Genomic DNA, 22,987 nt, shown 5'->3' on the forward strand with positions numbered 1-22,987 from the left:
GGCATTTGCTTCTACTAGTTATGTCCAGAAAGCAGATTCTTATCATCTACCCAAGTGAAGAGTGTGAAGAGGCCTCTAGAAGAACTCTTTATGTTCTAAGAAGAACTCAGATGATCAGAACTTCAGTTTTACACATCATCTGGAATGTGGCACTTCCGAGAACACCAATGGCACCTTTAAACCCATTGCATTTGAGGTCGTGTCTGTGATGACAACGCCACCTACTAGGTCGGTCAAAAGCAGTACTTCCTGTGACACCTACAGAAATGGACAATGCAAAATGAAATGAAGCAAAAGTGTCAGAAACAGTTTATAAAAATGGCACATTTATTGCTACAGAACGGTCATGTACATGACGGCATCGAATAACTACAGATGGGAAACAGGTAATGGCCTACAGAAAGCTGTTTCTCTTCTTGAAGGAACTGCAGCACACAACCTGTTTGGACACTTCTACAAATCAGAAATACACCAAAAACATGAAAAAAATTGAGGCACTCAGCCACACGTTGAAAACAAAGTGTAACTGTTTTATCTTTTTTTTTCTTTTTGTCCCTTTTATAATTTTTTCCCTTTTTTTCATTTTTTCTTTTCTTTTTCTTTTTAACTGTTGCAGCTATGTGTACAGTCGCAAAAAATTTCCCCACTGCGACCTACAACTAAAAAAAGAAAAAAAGAAAAAAGAAGTAGCTACCATACAATTTCATCTCGGTAACACATGGTAAAATAACATCTTTTAAATAGTAAAATAAAGTAACAAACTTTTACTCAGAATGATTCCAAAAATCTACAAAGAAGAAATATTCAGAATCCGACAATTTTTCCCCTTGCAATATTCATGGTATAAAAGGATTGCTCCTGTGAAAAATAAGCCAAATATATTTTTTTATTTTTAAATTTAGGGTTTTCTTTTATCCTACTAGGGTGTACTACAGTCTATTTTATAGCAAAAAGGTCACTAGACAAACGAAGCTTTGTAACAAAAAGCCAGGCACTGATACATGGTAAATCTCTGCTTTTTTTCTCTCTTATCTTCACTTAGTTGCATCACAAGTAACAAGAATGAAAAAGGCCACAGTTCATATATTTTCACCATTACATAAGTCTATAATACTTGAAATGAATATGGTCAAACCAGCACTGCACAAAGGTGAATCAACTTCAAGTCCCATGAGAAAGAATACGTCATTAAAAAAAAGAAAGAAAAAGAAAATAAAACAAGAAGCTGAAAAGGTCTTGGTGCCCCTTTGTGTTGGAATTCATCACATTCCATCTTTAGAATATCTTTTTTTCCTTCTCCTCCTCAAGTCAGTCAGTGGACTATGTTCAATTTTTTGTGCTTTTTCTCCCCTGATGAATTCTCTTCGTTCCTGGCAACGTATGTATTGTTCACTTTTTGGCACAGATCGCATGGTGCCTATCAGATAGAAGGATGAAAATGGCAAATTCCACCCCACCCGTCACCCACCCTCCAAATGAAATTAAACAAAACAAATCGGAAGACTGCGTCGGTACAAGTTGCATCACCGGTAGCACTGACAGTTGTATAAACATTAGTGTTCCTTGCAGCTACACTTAAGACAAATGTTAAAACCAAAACCAAAACCTTCTAGATGAACAGATTTTCCTAATTAGCATATTCATAAATTACTTGAATGTGGAGGTGGATCACTGACTAAACATTTGATAAGTTCCCACAGAAATTTTTGAGTAGTTGTTGTAACCGTACAATGCCTGGCCCTCAGTGGTCATTAGACAGAAGCCACCACTGCATCTACCAAGAAGTGGTCACTACTCCTGAGGAAACCTGCTTGAAAATGACGGAAGCAGCAAAGATCAAGCAATTCTTCATGCCTTTTGTCTTAGGGCTAAATTAATGCATGACTGTAGAACCCTCCCCCCACGAATACTAGCGTGACTGGTTATTCTTCAAGTTTAAATTCCATTATGGAACATGAAACCTTCTCAAAAACTGTAAGACAAGACTGACTTTTCATACATAATGAGCTTTTTCTTGGATGTATGTAGATCATGATCACTACTGGTGTTTAGAATCATGTTTTACCCATAAGCACACACTGAAATATGGATTTTTTTTAAAAAAGTCCATCTTTTTGTCACTGTTTATGAGTAATCTGGACTGTGCATGCTTAAATGCTGACATAATTAAATAAAATGATTAAATAAAATGATTATGCCGGAAAACGATTAAATAAAATAAAAATGTCATTTTGATTTGCATGTGCTACCTAGCTTCTATCTTATTAAGTTTCCTAATGTAACATTTTAATAATTTTAGATGCATTTTAACCTTCTGACAATCCACACAGGCAACAGTTTTACAGATTGAATGGGATGATGGTAGACCTAAGCATATTGTGTGGGGGAGGGACATGCACAGAAACGGTGGTAGTGGAACCGGTTGTCCATTTGGGTACTTTCAATTTTTAGAATAAGCTCAGCTCCTGAAGAAATAATTTCCTCCAAAAACTATGTGTTTTTTCAAAATTTTGAATCCTAACCAATATTAATATGTTTGACAGTTAAAACAGAATCCTCCACATTGTTCAGAATACCAGTAAATAAATGAATTACGGTGACCACACCCGTTATCGTTTAAAGAAAGTCTATTAAAAGTACAACATGGGTAATGAAATACTTATCTGTTGTTCTCAATCTAATATAGATATCGCTCTATTATGCTTTTAATTACAATGTTTTTAATCCACCTCCACATTTGAGAAACTTATTAACAAATAAAAGCGTTTTAAGGTTTACTGCTAGTGAACATATTTACAATTTTCAACACGTACACATAGGTAATCAAAAAGTTTATGGGATATGTAGAGGGTGGTTCACATGGTAAACTATCATATTTGTTCTTTACGTTTTTCAGAAACATAAAAATCAGATTCTCATATCATTTAAATGAGATTTGTTTCAACCACACAGTTAAAAAAAACAAAAAACGGATACAATGTATTAAAACACAGAATAACAAGAGTCTACATGTAAAAATATAACTTTTACGTACACAATTTCAAAATAATGATACGTTTGCCATTTTGTTGCATAAAATTTACAAATGCATTTTTTCATTACTATGTAACTGGCAAAACTGGAGAACAGATGGAACGTCTAGACCGTTTTCAATGGACTTATGGCATTTCCTCAGTGCTGATAGGTGGAAAATCTACTTGAACAGGGAGAGTTCGTTTAAAAAATACATGCCAAGTTGTGTGGCTATTAAAAAAAAGAAGAAGCTGGAACTGGAGACAAAAGGATGCTGACAAAGACATAATTGGGAGCACTATTTGTTAATTGTTCTACATACCAAGGTCAATCTTTAGCAGATTTGCAATGGATACTAGTTCGGTTGCAGCCAAAGCTAGTTATCGGATGAATTGCTGTGCCGTAGGTTTGATCTATGCTATTATATATATGTTCAGTAAAAACTTGATTCATACTGGCCGGAGAAATACTGTTCTGCTCCCCCCTCCTCAGGAAAGTGCAACTTAATGCTTTAGAACGGGTAAGGCTTGTTCTAACGCTGCATGATAATTGGATACTGGCATTTTTTCCCCTCCATGAATGAAGGAGGAGGCAGCATATGGTCTACCTTTCAGGAATTCCACCCCCCCTGCCTTTTTATTAAAAATGTTTTTTAAAAAAATCAAAATCTGTCACACAACCAGCAGTGTTCCCCGTTGAAATCCTGCCCGCCCCCGCCCGAATCTGACCATGTATTCTGAAACGCCTCGCTGCAAACCGTATTTAGGCTACACACATTAAAGTTAACACTTTTACTGGTTTGTTAAATCAAGCCATCTTTGCTTATGCGATGTTTTCGATGATATAAACATTGGAAGGCACAGCGGTAACATTTGTAGCATTCTAACCTTGTACCTCTGAAAATCCCAGAAAAGGGGTCTAAATGATAGCACTATATTTATGATGCGGACCCCAAAAATGACAGTTTTGGGCCAAGTCTCAGTTGCTTGCAGTTGATCTGCACATGACACGACTTGCTGAGTCCTGCGTTCTCCCTAAAAGCCTGAAGAAACCACTCTCTACTTATTTATGAATGATAAACAACATCAGGGTCAGCGTTTCATCCTGAACTGCCCCTCCAGCAACAGAGTTGGCACTACAGGTTACAATAAAGAACCAAAGGAGCGGGAGAGAAATAAGACAAAAGAAAAAAAAATCCTTATTTACAGTAAAATCTTTTTTTAAAAAAGTTAATCCGTATTTTTTTTTATTTTTACAGGAGCAAAAAGTCTGAAACAAATGAACAAAAGCTTACCATATTCACTAATTTTAATATATATATTTATTTATATATATATTTATATATATTTATATATGTGTGTGTGTGTTTGTGTGTGTGTGTCATAGGTCTATAAGATCCATCTGTTCCTCCTACCCTAAGGAATGGCTAATGTCATCACTTCAGTTTTCATTAGGACGTTTGCTGGTTTTGCAAATATGTGGGTAGCAATGCTTCCCTTTTTAATATCCAGTAAGTATAAACACTAGCTGACTAGTACACCAACGAAAACGTTCATTTTTTCTTCAGAAGTACACTTTTCATTATTGCAAGTTTACAATTTTTTTAAATTAAATATTTTTTCAGACTTACAAATTAATTATATTTTTTTTCCAAAAGAAGTTTAGGCACAAATGCATTGTCCCACAGTGTGGAGAAGACTGCCATTCAGTCTCTGGGCCGCACGAGCACAGCTCCTAACTTATGCGTGAAACATTCCGAGTGATATGTTGACGAGAGGCGCCTCTCAAGTTGCACTTTTCTTTCTCTTTTTGTTTCGAAATCGGGAATGCTGAAATCTCTTGCGTCTGTAATTCATAACTACTCAGACTTGTCTTATTATATTACAAAAAGGGGGGGTTAAGTGTTTATGTGGTTTTTAAGATAATACAGCTGTTAACGAAGTGGTCTCTGGTTTACATGAAGAGAATGTGGCAACTTGGACCTGCAAAAGAAGAGAGAAACATTTAGATCGGCCGAGAAGAGTAAACACCATGGTAGCTCTTGATGTTTCGTAAAATGTACTACAGAAGACGCCTTGCAAGCTATTTCATTGTGAGCTTATGGCACCATTGGAAGAGACATTGTTATTGTTGCTATTATTTATTTGATTTCTAAAACTGCAACCAAGAGTCCCAGATGAGACTCTCTGGGAGGTGTACATCCAAGATCTAATGACATATTACAAGTATGTAATGCACCGTGATCAACACCTGAATTCTCCTTTGAGGAAGGACAAGGCCTTCTTCATCGTGGCACCTGACGCAGCGGAATGCTGTTTATCTGGTGCCAACATTATCATCTTTTGGGCACCAAGTTTAAGACTTTCCTCTACTGCCAGGCATTTGACTGCAGCTGCTGTGTCCCCGTCCCCATCTCCGTCCCCTTCGTCATCTCCATCTCCATCTTCAAAGTTAGTCCCACATACAGTCCATTAAACTAAACTAACTTGAAGATGAGATGGACAGTAGACAGACGGGTCCAGCAAAGTATGTTTGGAGAGGAGTATATCCATCCTATATTTCCCCAAAGCTGAATCTCTCTGGGCGGTTTACAACAATGATAAGGCATTTCAAGATTTCCCCTCTTTCAAATCTGGTACTGGTTGTTTTATTGTTACTCATCCTAAATCCTTTTAAACTGTTTCAAATCCTTGCATTTCAAACTTCTTATTATGCTGTGCTTTTCCCAGAGAGCTCTGGCTACCAAGCAGTATAGAAATACCATGAATATAAAGAAATTGATGTTATGTATTTGGGAGACTTGTATGCCAAAGATGACCTAGGGTGAGTTTTTGCATAAGAACGTAAAGTTCCAGGTTCACAGATATTTGATGGAGCACCTACTTTCATACAAGTGATCCTACAGAGTGCGGAACCCCAGAGAGGTTTTCCTGGCACCAACACTGTATTCTTTTCAGTGCCAGCCCAAAACTGTTTTATTTTCCCAACATTTTCAGGTTTAAATGGTCATTTTAATTGGGGTTTTATAGGAGATGCTGCTGTGCTTTATTTTATTGTAAGACGTCCTGAGACTCTTGGTAAGAGAATGGTATAGAAAAGCTCTAAACAAACAAACAAACAAACAAACAAATAAGTTGCATTGCGTGGGAAATGCATTTCGCATGGCTCTGTATACCAGTTGCTGAGGAAGGAGAGCTGGATGGTGCTACGGTCCTCGTGGACTACCTGTGGGCTACTGGTTGGCCTCTGGGCAAACAGACTGCTGAACCACAAGGGCTTTGGTCTGGACTAGTTTGGCTCTTATGCTACCTACCTCTGAACTGACTCTCAGTGCTACATTTTGTCATAATTATGGCAAATCCATTCTTGTTGTTGTTATCCCAGTCCCAAAGGAAAATGTTGAACTGCAAATCAATCACTGAAATATTTCCTGAGCAAAATGCCACACAAACAATTTAAACAGTAACAGAATTTTAAAAAGAGGACAGGACAGGACCCAAAAAAGGTAGAATTAAAACTGATGAGGACAAATTAAAAAACAGGCCCAAGAGTCACTGGGGATGGGCTGAAACTAAACTTCCACAAAGGAGAATTCCGTACCTGGGGTGCCGCCACAGAAAAGGGCCTATCTCACATTCCTATCATCCCAAACTCTTTCAATGGTGGGATGAACAACAAGTCAGAAAATGTTTGCGATCTATCGGCAGCTTCATATGGGAGGAGACAGCTCATCTTTCTTGCATTACAGTTGGTAAACAGAATGTAGTAAATCAACTTACCTTTTTTCTTTTTCTTTTCTTTTTTTACATCTGTCCCATATGATTAGATGTGTCTCCCATTCCAGGGTGGGGTCCTGCCAATGAAAGTGGAGGAGGGTCTGAAGATACCTTCTCTTCTTCCCTTCTTTTCAGACACGCTGCTTTAGGATTCAGATTCCTTTCTGTGGGATCAAAGTCAAAGGGTATTTTAAACATCGAAAGCACCTTGTCTGGCTTGCTTCATGTGCTGGTGTGACCAATGCCCTTTACTCTGCACCTGGTATCTTCATTCTTTCATGTTTCCCGAGTAAGTGCAAACATTATCTCTTAATTTCTTAACTGCACATTTAAAGCATGTCTTCTTTGTTCTGTCTTAAATCCTTCTTTATCAAAGCTTATGAATATTCAGGATAGAGATTCACTTACTTCTTCAGAACTACTGTTACCCAGCTCAGACCCATCAGAAGATGACGTTATGGTTAGGCAAACTAGTCTTGCTGAGAAGCAACTAACCGATGTTAATTGGCACTGGGGCACACTGTATTTTATTAATACAAAGGCACAAAAATCCATCTAGAAACCAAACTGTTCAGCAGAAGTTTACTGATGTAAGTAGCCACAATCCAGAGAAGGTACTGAGTGCTTGAAATCAGATACACAGTAGACTTGATGTGAATTCTGCTAAGGGTTAACAGGCTCAAAATTGGGGGCTCACTCATTAGAATCTACAAATTCTTTGCAAAATGTGGTTGGGGTAATTTGCACGGTCAGATGGGAACACCTTGCTGCATGTGGCGGCTACCATGTGAGTGAGGCTTCAAGAAGCGCTCACATGGAAGCCTTATTATGAGATGAGCTAAATTAATTTGAGCACAATCACTGGGCCATAGCTAACGCTTCCATATCACAGGTGGACTGCACTCAGAAGAGGCGTTCACAAGGTGTCCTTGTGAACGGGATCCATCACATCCATCCCTGATGACCAAAGCGGTTAGGCAAGCCTGTTCCTCCCCAGCTGAAATGGTTTCCACTGTGAGATTTGGCCTTTCAACTCTTCCTCAAAGGAATGGCCTAAAGATACTACCTAATTTATCAAAGTACTTGGCTGAAATTGAAATTGACAGACAGTTCAGGTCATGTATCAGCTGTGGGAGGATGCTGACAGATAAGTGACCTCTATGCTAAAGGCCCATGACTCTTATGAGGGGATCAAAGCATTGAGGAGGGGGTGCTCTATTTAAAAGGCAAAATAATATTTTTAATAACTTGTCATTAAAATGGTGTCCATTGACCCAGATTTTATTTCTGGTCAGGGCGTCACTTATTTATGTAGTGATTATCCAACAGTCAAGAACTTCCTAATGTCATGATTAGAGAAATCAGTCAAAACAAGAACCTGGGAAACCCAACGAGCAGGAAATGTACCTCAGTAAATGTGACAGTTCATGAGGGAAAACTGGCATCTAACTGACCTCTGACTTGTTGCTCTAAGCTAAGTATAACTGCTACAGCTTGATGCAAGATTAAAAGTTTGGTTTGGGGCTTGTCACTCTTCAGGTGGAGCTGCACCATCCGGCCCAGTTCCTTGAAAGCCTCGTTGATGTCACGGACCCGGAGGCGCTCACGGGCATTGTTGGCCATTCTCCTTTCTTTCTCGCGCTCTGCTTTTTGCTCTGGTGTAAGGTCTTCATCATCATTATTGCTGAGAAGCAAACAGAACACAGCATTGTCTAATGGTGTTAAGAACCTTGGGCAACATCTACAATAGTTCACCTTCTGTGGTTCCACAGAATGAGCTTTGCTAGAAGTAGAGCAATTTTCTAGAACACTGTTTACACAGGGTTGCATCATAGCTTTTAAAAATATCACAGCTTTTCACATAGCATGGTAATACAGAAGCCCAAGAGACATACCAAGTCAACAATATATTTCATATTTTGTTTGTTTAAATCTTAAGCACCTACAGAAACCAAGCCACATCTTAGCATGACTTTCCCATAATCCATGGAGAAGTTCACCTGCACAAGCCCCACTGAGGCAAAACTAAATTTTGTAGGGCTTGCACAGGACAATTTCCCACGCTCACAAAGAGAGCCAAAGAGAAATGGCAATAGGGTAAGAACACACAAACAAGGGGAGGATCTCAATAGCTGCACTGTGGGATCTGCTAGTTACATCAAAGACTGTGAAAATTACACCATTAAGCCCTAACTAAGTACTATCATTCATTGCATAGTTCATCTCTGTATCATTAATTCTGAGTGGCCAGACAATTCCTTCAGCTATCTATTCACTGAAGGAATGGAAGGAGTAGAGAAGTTACAGGAAACAAGCACAGCCTTTCCCTACTAGTTATGGCAGTGCATCCAACCTGTATCTGCCTTACTTCTAGCCTTCCTTTCCCCCCTTTTTGTCTTACGTCTAGCCTTCCATTTCATACATCATGTCCGGTGCTACTGATGAATGATTCGTCTACACTGGCCTCATACTTTCTTGTTGATTTCCTATTAACTCTGGCATACCCCAAGTATAAGGTAGCTTATAAATTACATGTGATTCTGACTATAAACTACCTATTTTTCCCTATCCACGGGATCAAAGTGCAAGGACAGACTAGCTGGACCAGCACGCAACCACTTTTCTATTATTCAAGCAATCAAATCTGCACAGACAAGGGTAACCGCAGATCCTTGATGCTGAGAAGCTCCAAGGACAAATGTTCATTAATGTTTTTCCACGTTTCTTAGAACGTGAAGAACAGCTTGCAGGCTGGTGGCAATCCAAACAGAAGCGTGCTTTCTGTGACCATGGATGCCGGTGAACGAATAACACTGGTCTGCATAAGGAAACTGCGCCATTCTTGGGATCAAGATGCCATGAAATCATTCTGCTCAACAAAAGGCCTCAGATGGTTCAGCGCAGGCTTAGCTCTGTTTAACCTGATTGAGGCCACAGTGATTTATCCATTCACAGTTATGCACATAAAAAGGCAGGAGCAAAAACATGTATTCCACTGGGTATAAACTGTTATACAAATGGCATCTGTTTTAAGACACATTCATTTTCATATGTAAATTTCAAGCAAATTATCGGTGAATCTAAGTAGTTACAATAGTGTGTACACACACACACACACACAGATGTTTATAAATGTAAAATGCCCTTGTTTTTTCAAATTCCAGCCCATCCAGCGTACACGCATCCAAACAGATACTCTCAGTACTACCAGAAAGGGCTATCAGCTCCTATTAACTTTTGCTGGGCAAGAAAAAACTGTGAAGTTTCTTCCTGTTCTGTTCACTTCATCAAAGTCCAATAAAGGAATTAAATGAAGCGACACTATTATATACTGTTACCTAGATCTTGACCTAGTAATTGATTTGATATCCTTCTTGTCATCGTCTAACTTCTTGTCCTCAGAAGATTTTGCGTCCTGAAGGTTTTCATCTCCTTCGTCATCGGATTTGATTTCGGAGCTCCCTGAAGATACACTTTGCCCTTGAAGCCCAGTTGGCATGCCTATGGGGGAAAACATCATTACATGGACACATACCTCCCTGCAATCGCACTTTTGCAACACCATTAAGAAATCTGTATGCGCGTTGCTCACAATGGATATTCTGCAGAACTCTCTCTTCTACCCTTAATATTGGGAGCAATCTTTTGTGATAGGGGGGTTGGAGAGAGCAGTTGTTAAGGCCGCTTTCCCAGCTTTGATGCTGTGGGTCTGGTCTATTTTGTGTTGCTCCATAAAGATTGATACTTTCATTGCCTAGAGATCACCAAATTAACCCCTGAAGGAACTATAATTGTGAGCCAGCAACACAAGCATTCTGTAATCTTTATTCAGGGATACAAATTGCAGTACTGGCAGAGGATTCTTCTTCAGCAGCATCGAAAGGCCCTGTCCTCCTTGGTCTATCATTCTGTGCTTACACCTAAGATGCATTCAAAGGCAAGCAAAGACAGGAGGCAAGATTGCCTTCCTTGAAAAACAGCCACAATAAGGTTTAGCTCTACACATACAGTGTGTACAATGGGAGCTTCCTTTTCTGTCTGCTGCAATGGAATTTAGCATTTAGCCAGGGATGGTGTCCTTGCGTTTGGGCTAATCAGGGAATGGCCAGAGCGAACCGAAGGAGAGACTGCACCTCTTTGGTCAGTCTGAAGCACAAAAAGACTCCCAGTGAACAGCAAAGAAATTAAGCACAAGGTTCATTTCCTAGCAAGTTTGCTGCAAAATAAATATACATGTTTACTAAGGTTCCACCCAGCTCTAGCATTTGATAGGGATGATTATATATTTGGGCATTTTGTTCAAACGGGATTGATTTAAAACAGTATTTCTTTCTTTCTGTTCTGCCATATAAACATTTGCTATTTTGCATTAAAATGAAGAAAGAAACTACACTGCAAACTGGAGATGAATTATGTTTTTTCCTAGAAAACTGATGGCACAAGGGGAACACATTAAACCATGGTGCAGATTCTCTTTTCTCTATTCTCAACTACGTTGTCACAACAAATTTTGTAAGACCTTATAATGCTACGAAAACGTCAAGCCAGCCAGTGTGGGGTAAAAGAAATGTATTTGCACTGAGTGTGATCCTATGCATGGCTACTCAGATAGGGGCTCCACTGAACTGAACTGAACTTACTCTCAGGTAAGTGTATACAGGACTGCAACATAAATACTTTAGATTGGGAAGCTACTTTAGATCAAGACTGGACTGTTGGTCCAGTGAACTCAGTCTTCCATCTGCTAAGTGTTTTCCAGAATTTCAGACAGGGGCCTGGGATGAAGCTGGGACCTTCTGTATGCCAGGGAAGTGCTCTACACCCTTCGGCCTTTTCCTTGATAGTCAAGGTTCCAAGCTGACCTACATCCTGTTTTCAACAGGGCTCCAGTCAGCCTCCAGAACAATATTGTACATGCATGTATTAATATCACAGGAGCTTTTTGAATCACAGAAAGTATCTGGGACATGACGACAATTATTTGGAAGCTTGCACAGGCTGTGCACTTGACCAGCAGATGTACTACTTCAGGCCTCCCAGTTTGCCCCAGTGCGACTTCCTCACTGGGTAATTCATCCAGTCTGCAACCCACAGTCACGTTTGCTCTTGCCTCCTAGAATTACTTTGCTACCAGCGATCTTGCATTTCTGAACTAACAGCTCATTCTGATCAGTGGCTGTGTCAGCAAACAAAAGTGCATTGTCCTTCCAGTAGCTCTGGCAATGCAACCTCTGTGAATTTTCCTGATATTGCAGGGACCTTACAGCAAAGAAATCTGCCAACACCACTGTGCAGGATTAAAATAGAAGACAGGGCTGGTGCTAACCTCTGTATGGATCCGGAGGCTGGTTTAAGTCAGGAGATGTAGCAGACGGCACTGGCAGTTGTGGAACTGGAACCTGGTTTGGCACGAGCGAATGGTTGCCGCGGAGGCCAACAGCATCTTCACGATGAGCCCCAACCTGTAACAGGAGAGTGACGGGAAGATGTCAACAGGAAGGTTTTCAATGAAACAGGGAGAGAAGCAGCAACTCCCAGGGATGCTATGGGGGAATGGAAGCTGCAAAGAAAGGTAGACTTTTAAAAACAATGGCAAGGTTCCCTCTAGCTTTTCACTAGAGGGCGCCGAGGTACTACTATAGGTATACCATATATATATATATATATATATATATATATATATATATATATATATGCAAAAACACTTAACACTCAGTAAGACACTGTGCAGCATATTTAGTGACAAATATGGCAGAGGAGCTCAGGCAGGTAAAACGTCAAATTGTCTCTCCTAGGGTGTTGCAGGAGAGAGCACTGATTCGTACCCATCTGTCTTCTATCATGTCCGCCAACAGATCTGACAATTATCTTAATGCCCATATGCTTAATTGTGGGCTTCTCAATTCCCCCATTGCTATCAGAAATCCTGCAGGAATTTCAATTTGGCATCCAACTTTCATTTTAGGGGATAAGATTCTCGGGCCTGCCAGTCCAGTCCCCCCTCCCTTTCCTACCCACTTTCATCAAGCCAGCTAAGCTTCTGAGGGTGGAAGCTACTGAAGGATATGACATCCACCCCCACCCCCCAATTTTGGCGCCAATGTAATAAAAAAAATCACCTGGCTTTCCAAAAACTAGAAGCCTAGACCCATTTTAAATTGATCTCCGCTGTTATGTCATTAACCACAAAATTCCAGCTCCAGAGGGGTGCTGTTCTTGCCAACACCATGACTCTGGATAATATATCAATAAAGGTTTTATTAACCACACCAGTAATGCCATCATTGTAGGCATGGTGATGTCAGTGTAATGGTACTGCTGGCACGTCTGATTGGGCCAGCCTAATAAAGACGCCTTATTTCATATGTCACACTATGCGGTACACCTGTAAGTTAAATCTGTTACAGAAGTAAGAGAAAATGGACACGCAAGGACACTCTATGCAACACAATCTCGATTGTGTGCAACCACAACACAACCACAATGGTATTTATTTGATTTTGAATTTTAAGGCTGTTTATGCTTTGTATTGTTTTGGGGTTTTACTGCTGCATTAACTTTAGAGTTTCACTGCAGCAGGGAGTGGCATGTAAACTATCACCACTCTCTTTAACAATGAAAGAATAATTCAATAATAAGAAAATCACATTCATTTGAACAGCATTATTGAGAAGCAGGATTTATTGAGAACATGGAAAGTACAGTCACACTGCTCAGAGACTGGAATAAGGAAGACTCTCCCAGTGGAGGCGTCTAAACAGCAGGGTCCCTCAGAGAACTGCAATGGGAGCCATGCTTTTCAAATGACACATAAATGATCTGGCATTATGAGCGAGCAGCGAAGTAGCCAAATCCACTGATGGCACATTATTTAGGGTCGCTGAAACAAAGAGGGATTACATGGAATTCCAAAAAGATCTTTCCACACTGGAAGAACATGCATCAAAAGGATCCCCACTGCAGGTATAAACTGATGGGTTGTCCGCCTGTGGCAAACGACCGAGAGAGACTGGCCCTGTGGTGGACAGCTGCATGAAACCGTCAAGCCAGGGTGCACTTGCTGTGAAAAAGGCAGACTCAGTATCAGGCAGAGTTAGGAAAAGAATAAAAAAAAACCCTGCTGATTTCATACTTCCTTTATAAAATCAATGGTGCAACCACATCGAGAATACTGGGTACAATTCTAGGCACTGCATTAAAAAAGCTTGTTGTAGCACTGGAAAAGGGCAGAAAAGGACAACTAAAATGTTGCAAGGGATGGAACAATTCCCCTGTGAGGAAAGACTGCAAGAGTTAGGATCATCTAGTTTAGTGGAAATGTGATAGAGATGTTCGAAATTATGCACGGTGAGGGGAAAATGAAGAGATGAACATTTCTCTCTTTCTCTTGTAATACTAGAACCTTGGGCTATCACCTGAACTGACTGGTGGGAAATTCAGGACAAGTAAAAGGAATACTTCTTCACATAGTTTAAAATGTGTTATATACTTGCAGAAGATGCAGTAATGGCCACCAATTTAGATGGCTTTAAAAGGCGACTGGATACACTCTGAGAGTGAACGTATCACTGGCTGTAGTTACCGATGGCTATATGTAATGTCTGGTTTCAGAGGCAGGATGCCTATGCATACCAGTTGCTGGGGAACATGGGCAGAAGGGTGCTGTTACGTTCATGTCCTGCTTGTGGGTTCCCATTGGCATCCCCACTGTGCGAAGAGAATGCTGTGGAAGATGCTTGGTTTGACTCGGCACTGGTCTTTAGCTTTTATGTTCTTAAGCTTTTATTTCAAGATTAGAGAACTCAAAAGGTGATAACAGCACAACCTTCCGCTATGACAGAACTCAGCAAGAAGGAGATAGTCTTAAATTTATGATAATCTTTACACTCCAAATAGATCTAGAATGGTTTAAATAACACCCCCAAATACAATGACTTTTATTTAAGATATTCCTTTTTTCAGCTGGGCATAGTTTCATCCTACACCCAAGCTCTGTGGATTGATACAGTATGGTATTTTGATCCTTTATCATTCACAAATCAGTATTGGTGAAGATTAACAAAACCAAGGAATGTTTCTAATCAGACTCAGAAGACAATATAGGCTAATTGTTACCAGGAAGGCAAAACTGAAAGATAGATTAAAGAGAATTCTGCCAAAGAGGAGTCAAGGCCAGAAGAGAGAAAGAGAGAGAGGGATGTTCCCAGTAGAAAAATTGCACTTAATTGAAAGCAAGTGTAAATGACAATTTTTCATTGTTTTATTTACTTTTTTAGAAAATCAAGGTCATGGCCTCTTAGCATGATGATGAACTGAATGCATGATCAGGTGTTATTCGCAACATTTTCCAACTCGATTCAATGGCCATGGTTTGAGAAGAAATTCTAGAATGTTCAGAGAAATAGAAGGAGCCCTAAGTCTAGAATGAGGAGTCCGAAGTTGAGAATTTACAACTGAATGTAAGTTCAGCAACTGGATGCCACTGGGGCTAACTCTTCCCAAATGGTGCCCCCACAGTGGCAGAAGAGGGGTTGTGGAGGATGAAATACCTGTGACAAAAGTACTTGCTAGTACACATTTTGAGTTATTGGGGCTGAATTGTGCCACCACTGCCATGACTCCAATTGGCTGCTGAACAAATGTTAGTCAGGAAAATTGGTTGCTGACCAAATCTTCACAAAGATGAAAAGAAGCTTTGAAATAAATGGAAAAGAGAAGAGGGTTAATGAATTTCCAAGATTTAACAGAACCACGCACATGTTGTGGATTGATGTAAGGAATGAAGCTGCAGCTAACCCCATTATTTATTTTTATTTATTTAAAGCTTTTATATCCCGCTCTTTACAGTGTCTCAGGGCGGTGAATTTTTAGTGAATAATTATGAAATTCAGTGAATTTATTTCTGTGAATAAATATAATGCAGACATTAAAACTTCCAAACAAGTATCTGTCTTTATTTTGGGATGGAACTAATATAAGGTTTATAACAATTTCATCTGGATTGATTTGATGACTTGAAAAAGAAAGGAACACATTATCAAGATAATCATGTAAGTCACTCCTGACCACAGGAGTGAAAGAGCTTTCACCACATGTAAAATCTCTACTAACTATAAGTCAAAATTTTCACAGGATGGGCACAAACCACCCAGTTGACATGACTGGGAGAAAAACAACAACACACCCAGTCAATTCAATCATGCATGTAGAAGATAACATTTTCTAGCAGGTTCCCTACTAGAACACAATTTTCGTTCTTTGTTTTTAATTAAAAGAGGGAATGGATCTCTATTTCTGAATAAAAGGGAAAGGAGTATTTTATACTTTAAGAACTACTCAACTGATTATAGCACAAAGTTTGTTTTCAGTATTCAGTTAAAAACTCCTAAACTGCAGTGAATACTAGAAACATGTTGGTATTTGATCCAGTCTGTTTGGAATATCTAAACCTTCTGATGCCTAAGATTCCAGTTGCTGTCCCTGAGACATAAATATGCCCAACTCAGCCAGGTCAAAGCTTATAATGTACATTTTGCATGTGTATATGTGTGGATTAGGGTAAGTAGTACCTGAAAAGCCAAGTCCTGTTATTTCTGTAATGATTTACGTCCGTCGCAGTTGGCTGTTTTTGTTTACATTTAGTAGCCCCATCTGAAACTGGACTTTGAACACAAGCAATTTCAAGAGAATAATAAAGAAGGATAATGAACTGAAAGGTAGATCAGAGAAGATCAAAACTTTCCCATCCACCAAAACACACTCACAACTTCAAGTATGTGTCCCATATACTGTATATATTACTAAAGGGGTGAATATACATTTATCACAGTGGAGAAAGACAGAGAATTCAATAGGATTGTTTCATGTGCTGAAAATTTCTAAGATATGTGGAGAAGAAACCTAGTTAAGAAGTCATGGAATGAGAGGAAGACCTTATTCAGCTACTGATTCCAAACACACATGTGAATTTTCTGTGAAGTACTGATTGTGCCAATTCTATGCCATTTGTTTTCAGTGTAAAAGATCAGCCTGGGCATTGTCAAGGTACCAGTGATAGGTTGCAAGGGCTTCCAGACATCGAAAGTCCAATGTATTTCTGGTGAAACTCCAGTAATGGCAACAGAAGTTTGGCAAGGGATCCTGGTGTAAGAGGATTCATTCCATCCAACTCTGGTATTGTAAACCCTACTTATGTATATACAGACCTATGAAACTGCCTAGTACTGAGATCAGTGGTCTACCCATTCCATTTTGTTGAAGTTTCTAGATGGAAACTCATTCCAGCATCAGCTACCTGAAAACATTTCAGTGCTGATGCTCAGAACAGGGCTTCTGACCTTCTGCATGAAAAGTACACTCTATATAACCAAGCTTTTCGGATTGTTATTTTATGGCTCCTCTTCTATCTTGTCATGAAATGTCTTTTTTATCTGATTACAGACTGGATATTTTCAGGTAAATGTTGACCTCAGCAGGAACCAAAGGTATTTTAAGAAAATCTTTCAGGCTTATTTGCATTCATTTGGCTTGAAATTTCTTGAAATGGTAATTACACATCTTTAAAGTTTTCTCACCAAAACCCAAAAAACACCACACACATTTCTCTCTACCAGCTCAAGTTAAAGGCTCTATGAAATATTTGACATTAGCACCACCAAAGTTCAGCTGTAAATTAGCTCCCCACCACCCCACAAGAATTCAGTAAGACAACTTATTTACATCTTACTTAAAAGGCATTCATTTTAAAGTGGAGTCAGAAGTCACAATTAAAGTTGCAAACCTGATAAACTAATGACAAACATGGCCCTAGGAATCCCTCCAAATGCTGGAAGAACCTTGCAAGTCAGAAAAAGCATGGCCTCTTTCATTTCCATAGTGAACCTAGATCCACCCTGAAGGTAATTGTCTAAATTGAGACTTTTGTTAACTGAGAACTTTAGCTCAGTAAAGGTATATGTATTTTTGGTTTACAGTAATTTTTCAACAGGCTCCTTTGCTCATTTTACCAGTTTTTGAAGACATGGGGCCAGGCACATGGACATCCAAAATAGATAACATAATTTCTAATCTGTGTTTCTCAATGGGCTATTTGATTGTAAAAGGCTATGTCAATACAAGTTCGGAAGTCCCAGGCCATCTGATTGATGCTGACTTCCAGACTACTACTGAACTAGTGGCCAAGTGTTGTTCCAACATGCTATATAAAGATTTTACAGCTCTTCCCAGGAAATTGCCATCATATTTGTCTTTTATATCTGCCCATATGGTTTTAGATTGCTCTTAACTAAATGCAGATTGTTACTGAAGGTTAAGCAACACAATAGTGGCCAACTGTAGGGTGAACAGATATTCAGTTGGATGGCAGAAAGTAGAGAGGATCCAGTTTTCTTTCTTCTGGAATGCCCATTGTATCTAGATTTGAGGACTCAATACCTTGATCAACTTTTTAGTGTCAGAAATTATTCTAATTTATCCCCCATGTTATTAAACATGTACATGACACCGATGGGAGAGGTTATCCGGAGGTTTCAGCTGAAGCAATGACTGTTCTAAACCAGTGCCTGAGCTCAGTAATGGACTGGATGAAGGCCAATAAGCTGAAACTCAATCCAGATAAGACGGAGGTAGTGGTTGGTAGGCTGTTAATTCAACTGGGGAATTTTCAACCTGTCCTAGACAAGGTTGCACTCCCTCTAAAGGAGGAGAATTGTAGTCTGGGGGTGCTCCTGGACCTGAATTATCTTGAGTCTCAGGTGGACTTGGCTAGGAGCACCTTTTAGTAGCTAAAGCTGATTTTCCAGCTATATCCCTTTTTGGATGAATGGAACCTTGCCAGTTATCCACACGCTGAGAACCTCTTCCCTGGATTACCGTAATGCACTCTGTGTGGGGCTGTCTTTGAAAACAGTCCAGACACTCTAGTTCAGAACAGAGCAGCATGACTGTTGACAAGGAGTGGCCCTCAAGAACACATGATGCCAGTCCTCTTCCAGCTGCACTGGCTGCCCGTTGAAGCCTGGGCCCAATTCTAAGTGCTGTTGCTAACATACAAGCCCCTAAACAGCTTGGGGCTAGGCTGTCTAATGGAATGCCTGTCTCCATATGTCCCTACTCGGTCGTTAAGATTGTTGATGGAGTTTTTACTCTGGGAGCTGCCCACCAAAGAAGTGAGGGGAGTGATAGTTAGAATAAGGGCCTTTCCTTTTATTGCACCCCACTTGTGGAATGCGTTCCCTGGGGAGGTTTGCCTGGTGCTGACGCTGCTCTCTTTTTGGTGCCAGGTGAATGCCTTTTCATTTTCCAGGTGTTATTGTAGCTAAATTGGTTTTTAACTTTGCTTTTATTTCCGATTTGCTCCATGCCTTGCTTTTATCTTCTTTTGTCATTAATTCCCAGATTTTTTTACCAATTTAAATTGTTTCTTACTGTATTATTACTTGTTTTATTGATGTACTGTTCATTTTATTGTATATTATTACTGTAAACAACCCAGAGAGCCCTCTGGGCTACGGGGTGGTATATACATGTATGATATAAATAATTAATAAATAACAATGGCATTATTAGTAATTACTAATACAAATTACTCTATTAGTATTAGAGTCATAGTATTAAAGATAACTCTGTGTTAAACAAAAGTGCATTCTTACTGGCTGGGACAGAGTATTTTGTGACATACTACACTGATAAATTTGTTAAGTTAACTCTATGAAAGAGGAAGTCTTTTATCTCACCGTATTATAAAATAGGCCATTATTTTAGAAAATTTAAGACTTTTTGTATACATTCAATTGTTGATTGTTACATTATCACTCATTGTCCTATTATTATATTTAATATATTTCATTTTGTTATATTTTTGTTATGTCAACACATGTGGCTGCCATCTTGAATATATAACCCCCACTTCAGGGTTGTTGAGCTTTGTGAACCCAGTGAATGTTGCTTATGTGGAGGTTAAACAAAGCTCGCAAATCCCTTGCTCTGTTTTAAGGTTGTGCAAGACTTGCTCAGTGTTTGCATAACCTGCACTAAGCGGAGCAAAGGCTGGATATGCAAAGTGATGCCCAGGGTTAAATCACCCATGAGAAACTGCCACGTGAGGGACTAACCCAGTCTCTATTTCTCTAACTTCGTGGTGTTGGTATGTGCATATGCAAAAGCCTAGTTCATTATCAATCTATAATCTATCATCAAGTTAATAAACCATAATATGCTGCAGAAAAGTTACAATTAAGTGAGCTATAGTATTACTTTTAAAACTCATGTCCCAAAGCACAATGCAATAATCCTATCTTGCAAACAGCCCAGAGAGCGACTGAGCAATATAGAAGATGATAACAACAGCAACAACATTATAATATCTCGTTGGGAACATTGTGCGGGATAAACTGTCAATGGCTACTAATTGCAGTGGTTCTGCACGATCTCCATTATCAGAGGAAGCTGATTCTCAGTACCAAGAGCCTAAGTGGGAGGGTGCTATAATACTCAGGTCCTGTTGTACGCTTCCCATAGCCATCTTCTTGGCCAATGGAGGAAGAGAACGCTGGACGAGAGAGGCTCTTATGTTCTTATCTGCGTGGGTAAGAGCAACTAAGATCAAGGCAAAATGAAGAGCAGAAAGTTCCCTTTTTTCCAGACTGAAATAAGGTAATCAAGTGCAACATCTGGTGTGCTACAACAGCTAGAGCATTTGATTAGGATGTGGGAAACCCTCCTCCAAATCCCTGCTTGGTCATGAAGCTCACTGTGAGCCGATCTGATTGTTACTTTTAATATGTAGCATGCAGCTACAGCTATTCTTCTTAAATATTCACAAGTAACTGCAGGGAACCAGATCTAGATTGGCAGAGTAGCACTGGGGGGACGAATTTATTTTCCCTCTGCTGTGGTCCCAATTCAGATCACCCCTCCATGTACCACATATCCCTGTAGTTGGTAGATGGAAAAAGCTTCTATTTGCTTCAATTGGAGCTTTTTCCATACATAAATTGCAGATGGAGAATGCCACAACCAATTTAGAAGAGAGGGGTGGAAAGGATTCGTGTGCATTTTGAGTGTGTGCAATTTAAGGTGCATGATTGGAACAAAACAGAGATTCTGCTGGCATAATGCTGTATCTCTGCTCATATTTCTCCTTCCAATAGAGTCCTTCCATTTTATTGTGCTGGGGGGGGGGGGAGGTTCTACATACTAATGAAGGCAACTTGTTGAAATGGCTCAGGACCTCATGGCCTCCAGATGAACTAAGCGTCTGTCTCAACTGGTATCTGACCCTAACTATTCAGCAGAGCGCAGTCTGTTGTCTGATGTCCTGCACAGGATGGGATTATGGTGAGCTGGGAGATAAAGGAATTTTCTATAGCTCTGCTGCTACGGCCACATTATCATCTGGTGTGGTCTAGAACTGCTGAAACTTGGAGTTTCTGTGGGAACAGGGGACCAGTTAAGATGGTCTGCCCCAGGTGGAATCTGAATGATTTCCTAGCCACTCTTGCAGATTTGCCTGTCTTCTTAGCAATGTTTCTAGGAAGAAACTGGTTGGCCAGCAGAATGGGGAATCGGAGAGGACGACTAACATTATTATTGAGTAGAGCCAAATGGAACCCCTGGTTTTCAAGGCAACTGGAGATGATAGACTAAGTGGGATGGCAAGTAGAATGATCTTGGTGGAAATCTCAAAATATGTGTGATGCACAGAGGCCACGACGAAGAATAAGGGATACTCCATGGGAGTGGGGAAATTATTCTTGTCTACCACCACTGTGTCTGCACAGAGTTGTCTAACAGAGCTATTTCGAGGTACGAGTTAAAATAAAATCACTTGTATTTATGCTGACTTGGATACTATTGTTGGCATAGCTTCAGCTGATGGGATGGTGTAACTCAGTGCCCTGCAACGGCAGAGGGTTGGACCCACTGGCCTTCTGGCACCTTCCAACTCTACTATTCTTTGATTTTAACTTTGTGGCCTCTGTTTGTCCAGATGTAATAACCACTTCTAAATTTTTCAAGCCTGAGGACTGGGCAGGATCCTTGGGCCCATAAGTACTACTGTGCCTTTCTTTAACACTTGCCTTTCGTAATTTATAAGAGAGGCCACCGAGGGACTGGCTGAATGGTAAGACTAGTGCTGAATCCCTTTTAGAACAGGAAGTGCTCCCATCATTTCCAAATAAAGATGTGGCAAGACACTGCTGAAAGCACCCCCACTTACCAGCACCCCCACCCTCCATGGGCCAATCTTCATATTACATAATTTCTAGTATTAAGCCATTGGACAAATTATTCTAATGCATCAGGCCACATGAGCTCCAGGGGTTTTGGGTGAGGCAGATTATCCCAAGGGAGGCTAGGCTAGGGTTGTCCTTCTGGTGGCAGGCATCTTCTCTATTCAGATGGAGAGGTGTCTTTTGTCTTTTATGAGGTTCATCTGCTGAACAGGGTACTATTTAATTTCTTCATTTTACTGATGCATTTTAATACTGATGATGAGGCTTGAAGTGCTGAGATCATTTTCCTTCCAAGGTGGTAAACCTGGAACCCAAAGTGGCTTACAAGGTTCTCCTTCCATCCAGTCCTCACATCAGCTGCCCTGTGAGGGATGTTCACCATCCCCTCTTGCTGTTTCCAGACTGTCGTCCAATTTGGCAGCTGCATGTTCCTAAGGCACCGAACAGTGAGGACTGTGCCCGAGGCATGGCCCCTGGAGACTTGTTAAGCAGAGCAACCTCACGTTCTCTGGCCTGGGCAGTTCCAAAGTGGCAGACTCTGATTTTCCTCTGAGCCAGAGAGGGAGTCTGCATGGATTGTCCTGTCCTCTAACAGCCAAATGAAGTCTGAGTGATGCTATCAGATCTTGCTTTCCTGCACACCTCCGGGTATACTAATAACTTGAATTAAATCAAATTTGCACACTGGAATTTTATGCTGTTTTATTGTGTTTTCATTCTATCTTTTGTATTTGATTAACTGGCATAGAAATGAAATGAATAAATAAATAATAGAATAATTGATTTGCTTCATGTTTTCATTATAATTTTGAAATTTTGGGATTCCTTTCCTATTTTGTTTTGTTAGCCACCTTGAGTATTATCTGTAGTGTAAAAATGCACTATTTGGAGCAGCTCAGTATGGTCAGCTGGAGTTCTAGTCCAAGACATGCTGATAGGAGATGCAGAAGACAGAGGAGCTGT

General features: G+C 40.0%; 1 protein-coding gene across 18 annotated transcripts in view; it reads right to left on the reverse strand.

Moving 5' to 3' along the window:
* Positions 1-304: 304 nt before the first annotated feature.
* The window catches only part of TCF4 (transcription factor 4), a 400,625-nt gene continuing 377,942 nt past the window's right edge, over positions 305-22,987 (reverse strand). For 12 of the 18 annotated variants that reach the window (XM_044431384.1, XM_044431382.1, XM_044431383.1 and 9 more), the window contains 5 exons: positions 12,115-12,250; positions 10,127-10,289; positions 8,243-8,472; positions 6,792-6,952; positions 305-4,994 (listed from right to left, as the gene is read on the reverse strand). In XM_044431384.1, the coding sequence (XP_044287319.1) occupies positions 6,816-6,952; positions 8,243-8,472; positions 10,127-10,289; positions 12,115-12,250 (666 nt within the window). In that variant the 3' untranslated portion in view covers positions 305-4,994; positions 6,792-6,815. Of the gene's footprint in view, positions 4,995-6,791; positions 6,953-8,242; positions 8,473-10,122; positions 10,290-12,114; positions 12,251-22,987 lie in introns of those variants that run through there. The other 6 variants (XM_044431381.1, XM_044431390.1, XM_044431380.1 and 3 more) reach the window with 2 other exon arrangements.

This window comes from Varanus komodoensis, unplaced genomic scaffold (genome assembly GCF_004798865.1).
Source record: "Varanus komodoensis strain SLA01 unplaced genomic scaffold, ASM479886v1 scaffold22, whole genome shotgun sequence".
NCBI lineage: Eukaryota > Metazoa > Chordata > Lepidosauria > Squamata > Varanidae > Varanus > Varanus komodoensis.